At 31.7% G+C, this 16,644-nt stretch overlaps 1 protein-coding gene across 1 annotated transcript in view; it reads left to right on the plus strand.

Moving 5' to 3' along the window:
- The first annotated feature begins 347 nt into the window (after positions 1–347).
- The window catches only part of LOC129956552 (uncharacterized), a 50,810-nt gene continuing 34,513 nt past the window's right edge, over positions 348–16,644 (plus strand). Inside the window, exons 1-3 of the mRNA XM_056068480.1 lie at positions 348–414; positions 1,544–4,834; positions 4,997–5,574. Coding sequence (XP_055924455.1) covers positions 348–414; positions 1,544–4,834; positions 4,997–5,574 — 3,936 coding nt within the window. The remainder of the gene's footprint in view (positions 415–1,543; positions 4,835–4,996; positions 5,575–16,644) is intronic.

Genomic DNA, 16,644 nt, shown 5'->3' on the forward strand with positions numbered 1-16,644 from the left:
TTATTTTTCAAAAGCGTAAAAGGTCGGATCTCGCAGATTTCCACCGAGGCCAAATTGTAGGAGGCCGTATGTTGCGGCAAGCAAGCAAGCAAACAATTTTGTATAATTACTTTAGCTTGAGTGGCATCAACTTGTTTTATTGTTATTCTAAAATTACTTATATGCTTGTACGTCTACTTGTTGTGAAGAATAAATGTATGCTTTACTAACGCCGTCGTCTTTAATATATATGGTGCCGAAAACTCTATTTGAATAAGGACCGTGAATTTATACTTCCTGCTTTTACGAAATATCGGCAAGTTTACTTTCTTACCGAATTGTTTTGTATTATACTTCGGATTACTGCAATGGCGACGCCGGATGAAACTACAAACAAAATGGCGCAACTCAAGCGAAAACGGAAAACTATTCGCGGTAATATTACTCGTTTTTCTGTTGAAATAAGTAAAATAAAAGATGATTCTTCAATTGAAGATGTGGAATATACTTGTAATCGTTTAACTACTACCTTAAATGAAATGAAAATAACGGATAATGAAATACACAATTTACTTTCTGATGAAGAATACGAAAACGATATTTTACAATGTGAAAGCTATAACGATAATGCTGAATTCGCGATTTTTAAAGCCAAAAAAATAATTCAAAATAAATTAGCGCCAACTACAAATAACTTTACTGATTTGGCTATTAATGACAATAATTTGGCGATGAATATAAACCCTTGTATTACAACGCCTGCTATTCAATCGTATACTGTAAAACTGCCTACAATTAAACTAGAACCGTTTAACGGCGATGTAGAACTTTGGCAAAGTTTTTGGGAACAATTTCAGTCTTCCGTAGATAATAATCCAAATCTTTCGGTAATTGATAAACATGTTTTTTTAAGAGGATATTTACAAGATGAACCAAAACGATTGGTAGATGGCATAAGCATTATTGCCGATACATATGAAGCTACTAAAAAACTGCTTATGGACAAATATGGCGATAAAAACAGAATCATTCAAGCTCATTTGGACTTTTTAGAAAATTTGACGCCAATACGAAATCCATCACCGACTTCACTAAACGAAGTTTTTATTGAGTGTAATAGAAGATTACAAGCCCTACGTGCCTTGGGAGAGGATGTTAATTCTTATGGCTGAATTTTAACTCCTAAAATTTTACGAGCATTTCCGGATGACATTTGCCGCCGTTGGATTATTTTTGCGAAACGACAGAAAATTTCGGAAGGTGACATAACAAAATTAATACAATTTCTCTCGGAAGAAGTAGAAGGTGCACTTACTACTCTGAAAATTAGAGGTGAGCAGTCTGTTCAATATGATTTTAAACCTTCCACTGCTAACTTATATGTTAATTCCAAGAACACTACGCCAATTAAAAAACGTTCTCCATTTTGTGCTTTCTGTGATACTAATGGACACTGGCCGCAAGACTGTAACATTGTAACTGATATAGATATTCGTAAACAAAAGTTAAAAAATAGTAATCGTTGTTTTTTATGCACATAACGTAAATAATTGCCCTCGGAAAGACAAAGCCCGTTGCTATAAATGCAAAAAAAGGCATCATGTTTCCATCTGTAAAACTGTAAGTGAGAATCCAAATTTAACTACCATTCCAGTTACGTCTACTAATAACGTTGATATTATAACTCGCAAATTTACTCATCTGCAAACTGCTCGAGTATATGTAATTGGCCCAACTGGTAAAACAAAAGTAACGCGGTGTCTCTTAGACGGTGGGAGTCAGTCTAGATTCATTCATCCTAGTTTGATTGACTTCCTGCAACTGGAAATCACTAGCTCAGAAAAATTGAACCTTCAAGCATTCGAATCTATTTCAACAAACACTGAAACGAGACGGAGGGTCAAATTTATCTTGTCAAGTATTTGGAGCAACTCAAAAATAAATATACAAGCATTTGAAAGTTCGAATACTTATGCCTTTCATCCATCTACTCCACAACCTGTCTCTTCTTTTGCTCATAGTCAAAAGTTGAAACTTGCTGATCCATCAGACAGCTTAAACGACTTACCTATAGAAATTCTGATAGGTGCTGATTTTTATTGGACTATAGTGCATACTAAATCTCCTATCAGACTTTCGGCGACTCATGTGTTAATACCTACAGTATTTGGATGGATTCTTTCCGGCAACCGTTCGTTCACTACTATAGCATATTCTTCTGTTTCTTCAGTTCTCAACATTAGCTCAGAAACTTTGGTACGTGATCTGGACGATCACGTGAGACGATTTTGGGACTTGGAAACAATTGGCATTAAAACTATGCAGGATAAAGGGATGACTATTCGTAATTCTGAAATTTTAAGTGATTTTCACAATTCATTTTGCAAAGTTGATGGCCGCCGTGTTGTAAAGTTACCATGGAAACCAGAGGTGATTCTTTCATCGAATAATTACGAAATAGCACTCAAACGATTTCAAATACTCCGTAACAAACTCTTTACTCATTCAGACTTAAGAGATATTTATACAGAACAGATGCAAAATTATATCGATAACCAACATGTTGAACTTGCTGATAATAGTCCTTGCAACGAATCAAAACTATTTTACTTGCCTCATCATATAGTGAAAAAACAAAAGAATGACGAAAAGAAATGGCGAATTGTATTTGACGCTTCTTCTCATACACCAGGACATCCTTCCTTAAATGATGCTCTTGAGCAGGGTCCTAATTTGCTTCCAGAAATATTTGCAATATTGTTACGATTTCGACTTCACAAATTCGCAATCACAAGCGACGGACGTCAAGCATTCTTGCAACTTATTTTGGATGAAGAGGATAGAAACTGTACTAGGTTCCTGTGGTTTAGGACGGAAAAGGATGCAAACGGAAAAATACATTTGCGAAATGAAATACTTACTTATCGTTTTTCACGTTTACCTTTTGGATTGACTTCTAGTCCTTTTTTGCTTTCTGCCACTCTTCGTGAATTAGCTAATATGCACTCTGATTCCTACCCTACTGCAGCTAAACACCTGGAGAATAATATTTTCATGGACGACTTTGTTATGGGAGTGGATACTGCTGAACAAGCAACAATTCTTTACCAAGAAATGCAAGATTTAATGACACAGATAAGTTTACCTTTGGCTAAATGGAGTACAAACTCCAAGAACCTACAGGCTATTTGGGAACTAAAGGATATCATCTTCAAATGCAATACGCAAGTATTGGGAATTAACTGGAATACCAAAGAAGACGTGTTTCATACAGATATAAACGAAAGTGTTTATCAGTTTGCTGTTCCTGCAACAAAACGTTTACTTCTTAAAATTGTATCAAAGTTGTATGATCCTTTAGGCCTCTATGCACCAGCAATAGTAGTTGGAAAAATTCTTTTTCAAACCACGTGGCTCATGGGAGTTCAATGGGACGAAATTCTTCCTCCAGGCATTGCCGCAAGCTTTAACAGATGGGTATCTGAAATATCATCCTTAAACAAGATACACATTCCTCGCTGGATTGGAATTTCTGCTACTTCTCACATGACTATCCATGTCTTTTGCGATGCTTCGGAAAAGGCCTATGGAGCCGCAATATACATTTGTTTCACTGAGCGTAACGAAAGAAAGGTTCGCCTAGTTTGCAGTCGCAATAGACTTTCTCCACTTAAAAAGGTGACACTTCCACGGTTAGAACTTTTGGCAGCCTTACTAGGAGCTCGTTTACTTCACTATTTTTGCAAAGAAACTGGTTTAGAAAATCAAACATCAACACTTTGGAGTGATTCAACTGTTGTATTAAGTTGGATAAGAAATGATCCTAATCGATGGAAAACATTCGTATGTAACCGAGTCACTGAAATTCTTCAATACACTTTTCCAGCGCAGTGGCGACATTGCCCAGGCACACAGAACCCAGCAGATCATCTCTCCCGTGGTGTATTCCCAGCAGAATTACCATATCTAGAAACTTGGTGGAACGGCCCAAGCTGGTTAGCGCAAATTTCAGACGCCTGGCCAGTCCAAAACATTTTGACAAATGAAGAAAAATTATTAATGGATATAGAAGCTCGTCAAGTAAAGAACCAAACATTGTGTACATCGACTATCCAAACTTTAATCGATATATCTCGCTTCAGTTCATACACAAAACTCTTGAGAATTACAGCTTGGATTTATCGTTTTCTGAACAACTGTAAAGGTCGACAACATTTTACTTCAGAATTGACGGCTGATGAGCTGAATAAGGCAAGAAACTATTGGATTTCAGTTGTACAGAAACAGAGTTTTTCTGTAGAAATCAACGCACTAGAGTATAATCGTTCCTTACCTAAATCCTCAAAAATTTCTCGGTTTCGCCCATTTCTAAAAGATAACATTTTACGACTTGGTGGTAGGCTACAATTCGCACGAATATCAGTTGAACAAAGACACCCAATACTACTGGAGGGATCTCATTATTTTGTGCACTTGTTGATTAGACACACGCACATTCGTCTACATCATTTGGGTGTTCGTATAGTCCTTTCAGAATTACGCTCCGAGTTTTGGATACTCCGTGGTCGTCAAGCCATCAAGCGAGTGATTAAAACCTGTTTACCGTGCAAACTGTCTCATGCTTTAAGTTCTAATGAAATAGAAGCCCCTCTTCCAGCTGACCGACTTACTCCTTGTATGCCTTTCGATACTACTGGAATAGACTTTGCAGGCCCAGTTTATATTAAGACCTTTAAACCTTCAAATACAGCTTACATTACGCTATTTACATGTTCTACTACTAAAGCCTTGCATATCGAACTTGTTTCTGACCTTTCTGTAGACAAGTTTCTTTTGGCCTTGCAACGATTTGTCAGTAGAAGAGGACTTCCACATACTATATAGTGACAACGCCACTACCTTCCATGCCACAAACAAAGAACTCATTTTCCTATGGAATACATTGACTTCAACGAAAGTGCAGCAATTCTATGCTCACAATGGTATAAAGTGGTATAAAGTATTGCACCACGAGCAGCTTGGTGGGGAGGATGGTGGGAGCGACTAATAGGTCTAACCAAACGATGCCTTCGAAAATCCCTTGGTCGCTCATTACTAGATGAGGAAGCCTTAACTACGGTATTAGTGGGAATAGAAGCCTCACTCAACAGTAGACCTTTGATTTATGAGCGTGGTGAAAATGATACAGAGGAAGCTTTGACCCCAGCTCATTTCCTAACTGGTCGAAAGTTGACCATTGTTCCATCCGGACCTGAGTCAAGAAATGATAAGCTCACAAATATTTACCGGCAACAGCAAGACTTACTGGATACATTTTGGAAAGGATGGTCCAAAGAATATCTTTTGGAGTTACGCACATTTCATCAAGTACGAAATGAAAAGGAAACACCACGAGTACGAGTAGGAGACTTGGTCTTATTACAAGAAGATCTGCGACCACGACAAATGTGGAAGAAAGCTCTCGTGGTGAAATTAATCGATGGCCGGGACGGAAGAATTCGAACCTGCATCCTTCGTGTCAATGGGAAGGAGATTACCCGTCCAATTCAACTGGTCATACCTCTGGAGGTTGACCAGGGTGGGGAGGATGTTGCGGCAAGCAAGCAAGCAAACAATTTTGTATAATTACTTTAGCTTGAGTGGCATCAACTTGTTTTATTGTTATTCTAAAATTACTTATATGCTTGTACGTCTACTTGTTGTGAAGAATAAATGTATGCTTTACTAACGCCGTCGTCTTTAATACCGTATAACTGCCAGCAAGTGTGACCGAAATATCCAAACTTTTAGGCGTTTATAGAGGTACTGTGTCTAAAGTCATGATAGCATACTCACTGTGCGGCAAGACAAGCTCGGCAAAAAAAATAGTGGGCTAAAAGAGATAAGTGACAGAGAACTATATTGAATGAGTATGGAAGCGAAAAGCGATATGTCTAAAAAGCGAATAACTGCAGCAAAAGTGGACGCATAGCTCAATGTCCATCTGGATTTCCCAGTGTCAGTGATTATCGTTAGAAGACACCTTCAATAACAGAATATTTATGGCAGAGCTGCGATTCCCAAATCACTTGTCACAGATGTTAATGGTAAACGTCATCTATAGTGGTGTCACACTCACCAAACTTGGTAAGTGGAAGAAATTGATAAGTGGAAGAAAGTAAAATGGTCTGACGAATTATGTTACACACTTCTCCCTATATCAGGCCAGTTGCACGTTTGGATGTCACCTGCAAAAACGTATGATCTTGATTCTCTCCTTCCAATTGTTAAGCATGGAGGTGGATCTGTTATGATATGGGCAACCATGTCGTGATTTTCTGCTGCATCCAATCGTGACCTAGAAAGGCAGGATCACTGGTGAGATGTATAAAGAAATTTTAGCTGACCAGGTCCATCCTATGATGCAAACATCGTTTCCTGCAAGAGATGGAATCTTCCAGGATGATAACGTGCCTATCCATGCAGCGAGATTTGCCCAGTCATGGTTTGATGAACGCGATGATGAAGTTAAACATCTAACTTGGCCCGCGCAGTCACCCGACCTCAATATAATTGAACCGTTATGGTCTATTTCAAAGTTCAATAAGGAATCGATATCCATCACTGGTCTCTCTCCCAGAACTTTCACAATATCTCCAGAAGAATGGTACAATATTTTTCTAACCACTATTCAACACTTGTATGAATGGATTTTTTGGTGAATCCAAGCTGTATTACATGCCAAAGGCTGTCCTACATCATACTAATAAAAATTCCTTGTAGATTTAAGGTGTTTTCGTTATTTTGATAACCACTTCTAACTTACAGCCCCATCCATTATGAATTAATTTCCAAATATCTTTATGGGCACTAATATATAATATTTGTTTACGTTAACTAAGGACAAAGCCTTTAAACTAGATGAAGCAAGTTATGAGCTTCAATCAGTTGTAATTAAAAATAGTTAAAAACTCCATTCAGGATGAAAGTCACGTAATATCCAATTAATCATGTCTATAATAGTAAGTCAACCATCTAACTCTCCGATCCGTCCGAAGGCACACGGATTTAAACCATAAAACTGAAGGACCGGACCACCGCAACAGCAACATTGGCGGGAACTGTGGTTGAGTCCTAAGGGCCATCTCCGGCCACGGTACAACCCTCCCCGAAGGAAGTACGTCCCGTCATCGATGGGAGGAGCCAGATCCCCCACCTATTAGTGTACCCTCCAGGGTGGCGAGGTCCAACCACCATGCCGGAAGCATCGCATCCTCATTTCGAGGTGCTCCCTCGGGGGTCTGTCTATAATAGTGAGATGAACTATACAAAATTGAGAAAAAGGCTTATAAATTAATAAAATTTTCACACATATTTTTTACAAAATAATATCCTACAATAATCAATTAGCTAGCAAAGTGAAATTATAGAGAAGAATAAATTATTATGTGCCTATCATTTGCTAGTAAAAATTCATAAACCGCTTTCCTAAAAGAAAATCTTGATAAATAGTATATCTGTGAAACTTCTCTATTGCTACGATTCCGGTTTATTTTTACGTATTTCTTGCTATTAAGATTCTATTAAAATGTATTCTTGAAATTAACCTGTTAACTGGGTATGACGAAATATTACAAATCAAAACGAATTGAATTTAAGTTAACTATCCGGTTAACAGCTTAAGCCATAGAAGCTGTAGCTCTTTTTAATAAATGTTTTCTATTGTTTCCTTCCAGAATTAAACAAATTTATTTAATTTTTAATAAATGAGATTTATACAATAACATTTCATTTTAAAACTTTATTTAATGAAGAAAGGAATAAAAAAAATGGAGTATAGCATTTAAAGAAATGGTCGTATTTTATATACAATTATTTATAGTTCTTAATTAAGTTTATAACAAACTTCCTGGTAAATTATCTTTTAAAGATATGATGTTTTTCTGTATCTGGAATTTTTTAATTATATTTGAGGTAAAATAACTAGAAGCATAGAAATGAATAAACACAAAAATGTACACAAATTGCGAAAATAACTCCCAATATTATTGTGAAAAAAATTTAAGGGATTTAAATTCGTCTGAATTATTTGCAATAATTTCTATTAGAGGTTCGAATAATATAAAATACATAATAATGATAAATATAGAACAATGTCAAAGTAGTAGTATTAAATATAACGATAAACGGATGGAAGCGTATATTATATATAGGAAAAAATATTATTTAACTTCAGTGCTGATTGTAATTTTGGAAAAATTGATAACAATTATTATTTTACTTATAGTTACTTCTAATTTTCAATGAATTATATTTCTAGAAAAAAAATTTTTTTTTTTCGATTTCTTTTCATTTTTACCAAAATATTTTTCCAAAGCGAATTTTCTTTAACTTATCGTTTTCACTTCTTAAATTGGATATCCACTAATTACTCTTAAATTAGGATTCCTGTTTTTCGTTAAAATAAAAATTTAAAAAAAAAATAGGGAATAAATTTCATTTTTCTCAATAATTTTTCAAATATTTTATTTCATTTTTTTTTCTAAAGTCAACCTTTTAATAAAGTAAGAAGGCTTTTTTAAACATGAAAGTTAATTTTTTTGTACAGATAATATAAATATAAACAGATAATATATATAAGAGATAAATAATATTTATAACAGATAAATAATATTTTGTACAGATAATATAAATATCGCGTATAGAGATTGTACTGCTTATCTTTGCTACAATATGATACGCTACATTTTTTAAGCAATTTTTTTCTGCCATATCGCGTATCTGAGCTGACCAATAAAGGCAACAGATTTACGCAATCTCTATTTCAACGGAACCAAAAACTAAAAGTAGAATTTCATAAACTGAAAATGTTCCCAATTTTTATTTACTTATTTTATAAAACAAATAAAGAAGAAATTGTGATTTCTGAGCCTTTGTTGAAAAGGGCTTCCATACTTATCCCTCGTATAGAGTCTAAAACAGCAATTGAAATGATATGGGCTTCCGAAATGATAAATATTTATTTTAAACGCAGTTGATGGCTTTTTATTTTCACAAGAAATATATTAATCTTTCAATTCTTTTCTACAGTGAAAATTTTTATATTTTTTATCCACTATTTACTACTATTTATTTAATCTAACCGGAGTGATAAAAAATATGTAAAGATAATTCAATACTGTTTACAGACGAAGTTTATTTTCAGATATATATATATATATATATATATATATATATATATATATATATATATATATATATATATATATAATATGCCTTATTTTTAAATCACAGGAAATATTTGACATATACAATATATCTTCAAACCTAATTAACCTTTTTAATATATTCAGTTATCTTAAAACATTTTAAAGGTTATTTGAAAGACTAAAGGAGAAACGAATTTTATAATAACTTAGTGTTGCATCTGCGTTTCTATTTATAGCTAAATAATTAAGTTTTCCTAATTTTTAACATAATCATTGTTAATTCCAAATATTAAAACTATATTAAAGAACAGTTTTAAAACATAGAAACATGTGATTTAAAAACTTACTACATTTTTAACGGAGCAATTTTATTATATCCAATTAGAAAGAACAATTAAATTGTATTAAAAAACCTAAGATTATCTTATTTTCAAATATCTATTTGTTATTGGTCAAAAGAACTATTAGGTAACAACCATAAAAAGATTTTCAATTTAACTGATATTACTAGTTGCTGTAACAAATTAATAGTTTTCACAAATATAATCAGATATTTATGAATAATTTTAAATATTACGAATAATGCATTTTTTCCTTGAATTCCATTTCCTTTCTCTACTTTAATAAACGCTTTCTCATTTGTCAAAACGCAAGATCCGTAAATGTTTCACATATATATTGAAGAGTTCGAATCTGTCTTAATTCAAGTGAAAAAATGGACGAAAAGTGGTGTTGAGAGCACATTTAACTTATTTATTTAAAAAACAAAAGAAAACACCAATAAATTATGAAATGACAGTTTTCATTTTACTGACGATTTTATAACAAAATAAGTTCCCTCAATTTTCCCATTTTTTTTCCATTTTTTTATTATTTTGGAATTGATTGATTTTTAATTTTCAATAATAGTTCTTTATTTCTTGAATATAACATTCTTAAAATTGTGTTTTAGATTCCTTCAAAGCTATTATCATTAGATTCTCTAGAAATTCAAATTTTGGAATGTTGTCTTTGCTATTTTTAAAATAATTGTGTAATTGGCATCCAACAAGATATTGCCTCTTGTTATTGCTAATAGCTAAATGACAATCGCTACTATGGTAATTTTCTGATTGGACCATTACAAAAGTCTTTACTTTCAATGCAATATCCCCATTCTTCCATTTGTGAGCAATTTGTGCTGGATGTGTGCTGAATACGTACAAAAACATTTCCTTAATCTTTAAAACAATTGAATAATTTTATATGATTTCAGTAGTCGCAATAGTTCAATGTACACCACACATTCCATAATTTCCTAAATAATGTCTAAATATATACTATTATTTTTATCTATAAGCTTTGGATATTTCAAATGATAATTAATAAGATATATACTAATTATCATTTGAAGTTAGCATTTACAATAAATTGCTTACATATATAATAACATTAAAGAGCTCTTAGAAATATAGAATGATAATGTAAAACTCTATACTGAATGTGAAAAAAAATACATTAGAAATATGAAACAACCAATATAAGAAAATTAAAATAAACGCACACAAGAATAATACATGATTAGACGACACTATCCCATAGATAACACCACATCTAACTAAATTAAACCAATTATTCACTAAGAGACAAACAAACATTCAGAACAGAGATGCGCGATTTCTTGTGGTAATATTTACATTAATTCTATCAACATCATGAGTAGTGAAATAAATGTGACCCACTTGATTACTTATGAATCATTTTTTTATTGTAAAACATAAAAAATAGACGATTGCTTTCCTTAAAAAGGATATTTAATCCGATTTCCCCTATCTGCTATAGATGTGACATTTTAGGCATATGTAGGATTTCTAGATACATGTTATTTCATTATATTGGCATCCATTTCAATAGTAAGCAAGTTTCTATGGCTTCCAAAGCTCCGTTTATCACTTCTAACTGGTGTTGGAATGCAGTGTCTTTCCTTTGACTGCATATACTATTACTATTATTACATCAACTTTAGTATGAAAATAATTAGACATGCAGAGTCAACCCCAAAAGATTCACTAAGTCCTTCTCTCGTGTCGTTAAATCAGGCATTAACCAAGCTTCATAATAATCTGGTAGTAGGTCAGTGACTGTGACATCGTGTGCCATTATAACAACAATTTTATTGCAGTGGGGAAATAATTAGGTAGCCAGAATTAATACCAAATGGATCAATTATTCTCTCGGGTTGTCAAATCCGTCATTAAATTGATTTCTTAATTGTCTGAGAGTAGCTAAGGTACTTTGACCATTTATATCATTATAATATATATTTTATTGCTTACATCAATTATATTACGTATCTAATTGTTTTGGGAAAATAATTAGATAACAAGTTTGGTAATCTGCTTACCAATTTGGGTGTTATCATAAGCAGAGGCGTTTGATGGATTTGTAGAAGACAGAGATAGAAGACCGTTGTCCGTTTGACAGAAGAATCCCTTTTTCCTTGATGATTTTATTACTTGGAGGAAAGTTAGCGGAGCTCAACGTGATTAGAGGCCATTATGTAATACAACTGGACCATTGAAAGTCATTTTATGAGAGTCTATATATTTTGTCAACTCCACAGGGGCAGTTGTCGTCGCTAAGCGTATTAATAATCGGATCTGAGTGGTGCTGATAATTTTCATCTTTATCTACTGGGATCGTATGAAATTCTAGCCACATCATTTCCAAATTATGTAAAGAATGAGAGTAATGCCAACGTTCATTAGTGTGATAACTTTATCGGCTCCACAGCTATCCTTTCTAGTGTAATTTCGCGTCGGAGGCTGACATATCAAGAAATTTTAATCGAATTTGGCTTTTATATCTAACAAATATGTATACAAGTTGTTTTTGTACTCAAATAGAAATGTTCATAGTGAAATTTATTTCAACTACACTATTCTTCAGAATGAATTGTTTGGAAGAACAAGGTGTAGAATAAAGATGTTTATATATTGGAATTTATTTCAACTACACTAATCTTCAGAGTGAAACGTTTAGAAGAACAAAATGTAGAATGAAGAGGTTTATATAGTGAAATTTAATTCAAATACGCTATTCTTCAGAATGAAACGTTTAGAAGAACAAGGTGTAGAATAAACATGCTTATATTGTGAAATTTCTTCAACTGCACTAATCTTCAGAGTGAAACGTTTGGAAGAACAAGGTGGAGAATGAAGAAATTTAATTCAAATACGCTATTCTTCAGAATGAAACGTTTAAAAGAACAAGGCGTAGAATAAAAATGATTATATAGCGAAATTTAATTCAAATACAGTATTCTTCGGTATTAAACATTTAGAAGAACAAGGTGTAGAATTAAATCGAGGATTTACCAAATATTATGAAAAAAGATATGATCTCAAATGATTTATTAGAAAATTCATACCAATTATAAATATTTTACTAAGACGATTTAAATAAGGTAGATACGACAAAAGATGAATTTAAAAATGATCCCTTTTAGCACCAGATACTGTGAGGTATATACAAGTTTCATTCGATGTTTTGAATGCGGGAAAATATTAGGAATATTCTTTAAAAAAATAATGTTGAACATTCTATAGGATTAGTATTCTTTGATGCGAATTATGTTTATTTTGACACGCATCGTCAAAAATTGATTGATTGATTTTTTTTATTTTGATAAATTTGATATAAGATTTTGGTAGCTTATGGAAAACCGTGTCACCTGAACTCTGTAACAGTTAAGTATACTGTACTGTTAAAAAACACCGCACCAAAAAACAGATTTGCTTGCTATAAGAATTGAGAAGTACAAATGAAAATAACTATTTGAATGGTTATGCTAATGTTAAATGGATAAAAAAAATCTTAAAATTAAGGACATAAAAATTATAAAGTGAGAAAAATATATATATTTTTTAATATTTACCCAAGGTATAGACAATATGAAACATTTTATAGAATTTGCAATAAAATTAAAGCAATTGGTATTAAAAACATAAGATAACGAGTGCAATTTCATTCATTAAAGAAGAATAAGAAGATTAAAAAAAAATATAGAAAAAGGAATAATAATATACAAGAGAAATTGTTTTTAAACTAAGTTAGAAAGAAATTGTAATTTATTTTATTAAATGAAATTGCCAGTTCACAACTCTGCTGTGGATATTTAAGGATCAAAAGGACATTATAAGAATCGAGAAAAAAAATACGAGTTATTTTCCTCAAAACAAATAATTGGAACACTGTCTGAATGTTCTTGGATTTGTAGATTATCTTTCACTAGTGATTAAGATTCATGTCAGTGGAGACTATTTATTAATTTTCGTAAGAAATTATTGAAAAATGTCTTACTACTTATTGTTAATGATCTTTCAACGATTCTTGTAAGATATTTAGTAATTTTAAAGGAGTTATAAAACAAATTCCCTTTTGGAAAGAAATTATAATCCATTTTATTAAAATAAATTGCCGGATCACAGCTCTGCTGTGGGCTTTTAAGGATCAAAATGAAATTATATGAACCTAGAAAAAAAAGCCAGCTGTTTTCCTTAAAACGAATAATTTTACTACTGTCTGAATGTTCTTGGATTTGTAGATTATCTTTCACTAGTGATTAAGATTTATCTCAGTGGAGACTATTTATTAATTCTCGTAAGAAATTATTGAAAAATGTCTTACTGCTTAATGTTAACAGTCTTTCAATGATTCTTGTAAGATGTTTAGTAATTTTAAAGGTATCATAAAATAATTTTTCAATTTTTATCTTCATGAACTTAAATATCAAGAATTTCGATGGTAGATTTGTATAGTATTTATTAATACTTTAATGTTGTTATTACTTCAAGTTGAATTAACAAAAATGTGTTTATTTTCCTTTGCATGAGTGGGGTACAAAAACTGAAACCGGATAAGAAACGAATAAACATGAAGTAAATGAGGTCTAACATAATTGTTCTATTTCCTTAAGTGAGAGTTATCTATAAATCAAAAGTGTATAAGGAACGAATAGTCTCTAAAAAATCATTTAATCCTGATTCAAAGAATGTCATTTCATAAAAAGTATCAAATTTTGAGCAAATTCTCTTGTTACTCTAACACATAACATTAGATTATCAGTAACAATTCTCCTTACCACACTTGTACTCTTGTGGACGCAAAATAACTCTTCTTACAATCCTTGCTTGTAAAATAAAGGTTGAAGAAAGTATTTATAATATCTTTGGATAAAAATTAGAATTGTTTTCGATATTTTGTTGTTTTTGTTTTTAGTTATTGGGAAGTAAAATTAAAGAACGTCTTTTCGACGGATTAAACATAATGGAAAATGAAAGATAAAATTTTGAGCGAAAAAGAAAATTTAGATTCAAAAACATCCCTTAGAAATTTTTAGAAAATTATAAATATCCTAATTATGCAGTAGAAAAAATAAACGTTCTTTAGTTTGAGTTTACAAATGCAATTTTGCATTTCCATCTTGATTATTTTCCTTAAATTCTTCTAAACTAAATGAAGAAAGGATGAAAATTTTCATCAAAATAAAAAAATAGAAAAATGATAACAAGCACTTTGTAACGTGAATGCATATTGTAAACGTAAAAAAGAGATTTTGAGTAGCATGCATTTATACAAATATTTTGTAGGTTAAAATAAAAGAGATATTGAGTCAATTTCATTATAAATAGGACGATAAATATTATTTATGAAAGAAAAATTCGTTATTTTCAGGTATATATCTGACTTAACTATATATACATTTTTTTCTGTCAAGTATCTTTAGTAATCAAATTTTATTAAAATAACGAATGTTTTGAAATTTATATTGTGTTTCCAAAAGACATAGCAAATTTAAAATTTTCAGTTTAATAATATAAAAATTCCACATAAGAAACAGAAAAATTTATATTATTTTAATAATTCGGGTAAAAAAATAACTTAAATAAATAATGTTGAATGTTTATCTTTAACATTGTTTGTATTTAAATTAAAGACTAACGCAAATATGGTAAGCAAAATTCAACATTCACTTTTACTTCACGATTTTCTTCTTCAAAACAGAATTAAAATATAATTTTCGCAAGAATTTATTTTTCATATTTTTAGATATACTCGCCTAAAAAAGAGAAGGAACTCTGATTCCTTAATAAATCAGAGATTTTTCTATTGGCTAAACTTGATACTATCATATTGAAAAAACTGTTGGCAAACAAAATAATGAATTCAAAGTTTGAATTTTCAAGTAGCTGCATTGCAGAGAAAATTACTGTAGAGGTGTTATATCGAATTTTTTGCAGCTACGAAATTTTATGCAGACGCCTCAGAGGTTGCTTTTAGTTAAGGCAAACATCGTTTGATTAAGTCTGGATTGAAATTGACTATTCTTATATAATATTTCATGTTCTCGAATAGTAAAGTTATATTTTAATCAAGACTCAAAATGAACGCAGATAAAATTTCCATTTCATTTTCGTTAAATTTCTGAGCCATTTATTTGTACAATATGATTGTAGAATATGAAACAAGGAGTCTTATATTAAATTACTAAAATATTTTTTGAACTCTAATAAAGAAATGAAATATAATCGGGGAGAATTTTTGCTTCTATGGGATATCGATTTTCTGATTTAGTATAATATTAGCTTATTTGTTCCTGAATACATTCATATTCACTTTCTGATTTCTTTATTTGCAGCTACTTATAATATTTTGGTATTAAAGTCGTTTAATTTCAATGAATTTTTCATATGGGTATTCATATTCATATTTTTTATCATATGAAAACATGTTATTTTGGTTTGAGATATTTGAAGCCTCAAAATGCGCGAGCAGAAAATTATCGATTTATCGCTTTTGAGGCAGTAATTTTTTTTGCTTTCATGGCTATTAGATAATGATGAAAAAGGTTGTAACATTTGGCTACTTATCGCCAATAAAATGTTATAACTTGGCGCAAATGTCCATCATCTACCTGATTCTTCTGTCTGGCCAATGAAGGGCAGAATCGTAAGAAGTTTTCTCCCGAAGAAGCTTAGAGAAATATATATATAATATGTTTTAAACTCTAATTTCAATTTAATTATTTTCCAAATTTTTATCTTAATTTCGCCATAAAGTCATTCTAAAATATTCTCTTATTTCCAGAGCCGATTCCACTGTTTCTACTAAATTAATTCAAGAGAAGCTTCATAAAATTGCTGAATAGGCTAACCGTCGACACATTCTCACGCTCCGCGTGAAGGGCTAGAAAAATGTCCAATAAGCAAATTCTTTTTTGAAAGATCCCTGTGTCCCCCTTCCTTGTGACTGAGAAGCGTCAGGAATCCCTATCAGAATCTTAATACAATATTACCACTGTGAAAAAATATTTTCCCTATCGATATGTCATATTATATAAGACGAGGGATAATTTATTTTTCTCTCTTCCCGACTTCTGCTTTTGTGTAGCTCTGTGGCGGACATGACTTATGTTAAGTAATTTTTTGTTAAGAGT

Source organism: Argiope bruennichi, chromosome 11, assembly GCF_947563725.1.
Source record: "Argiope bruennichi chromosome 11, qqArgBrue1.1, whole genome shotgun sequence".
Taxonomy (NCBI): Eukaryota; Metazoa; Arthropoda; class Arachnida; order Araneae; family Araneidae; genus Argiope; species Argiope bruennichi.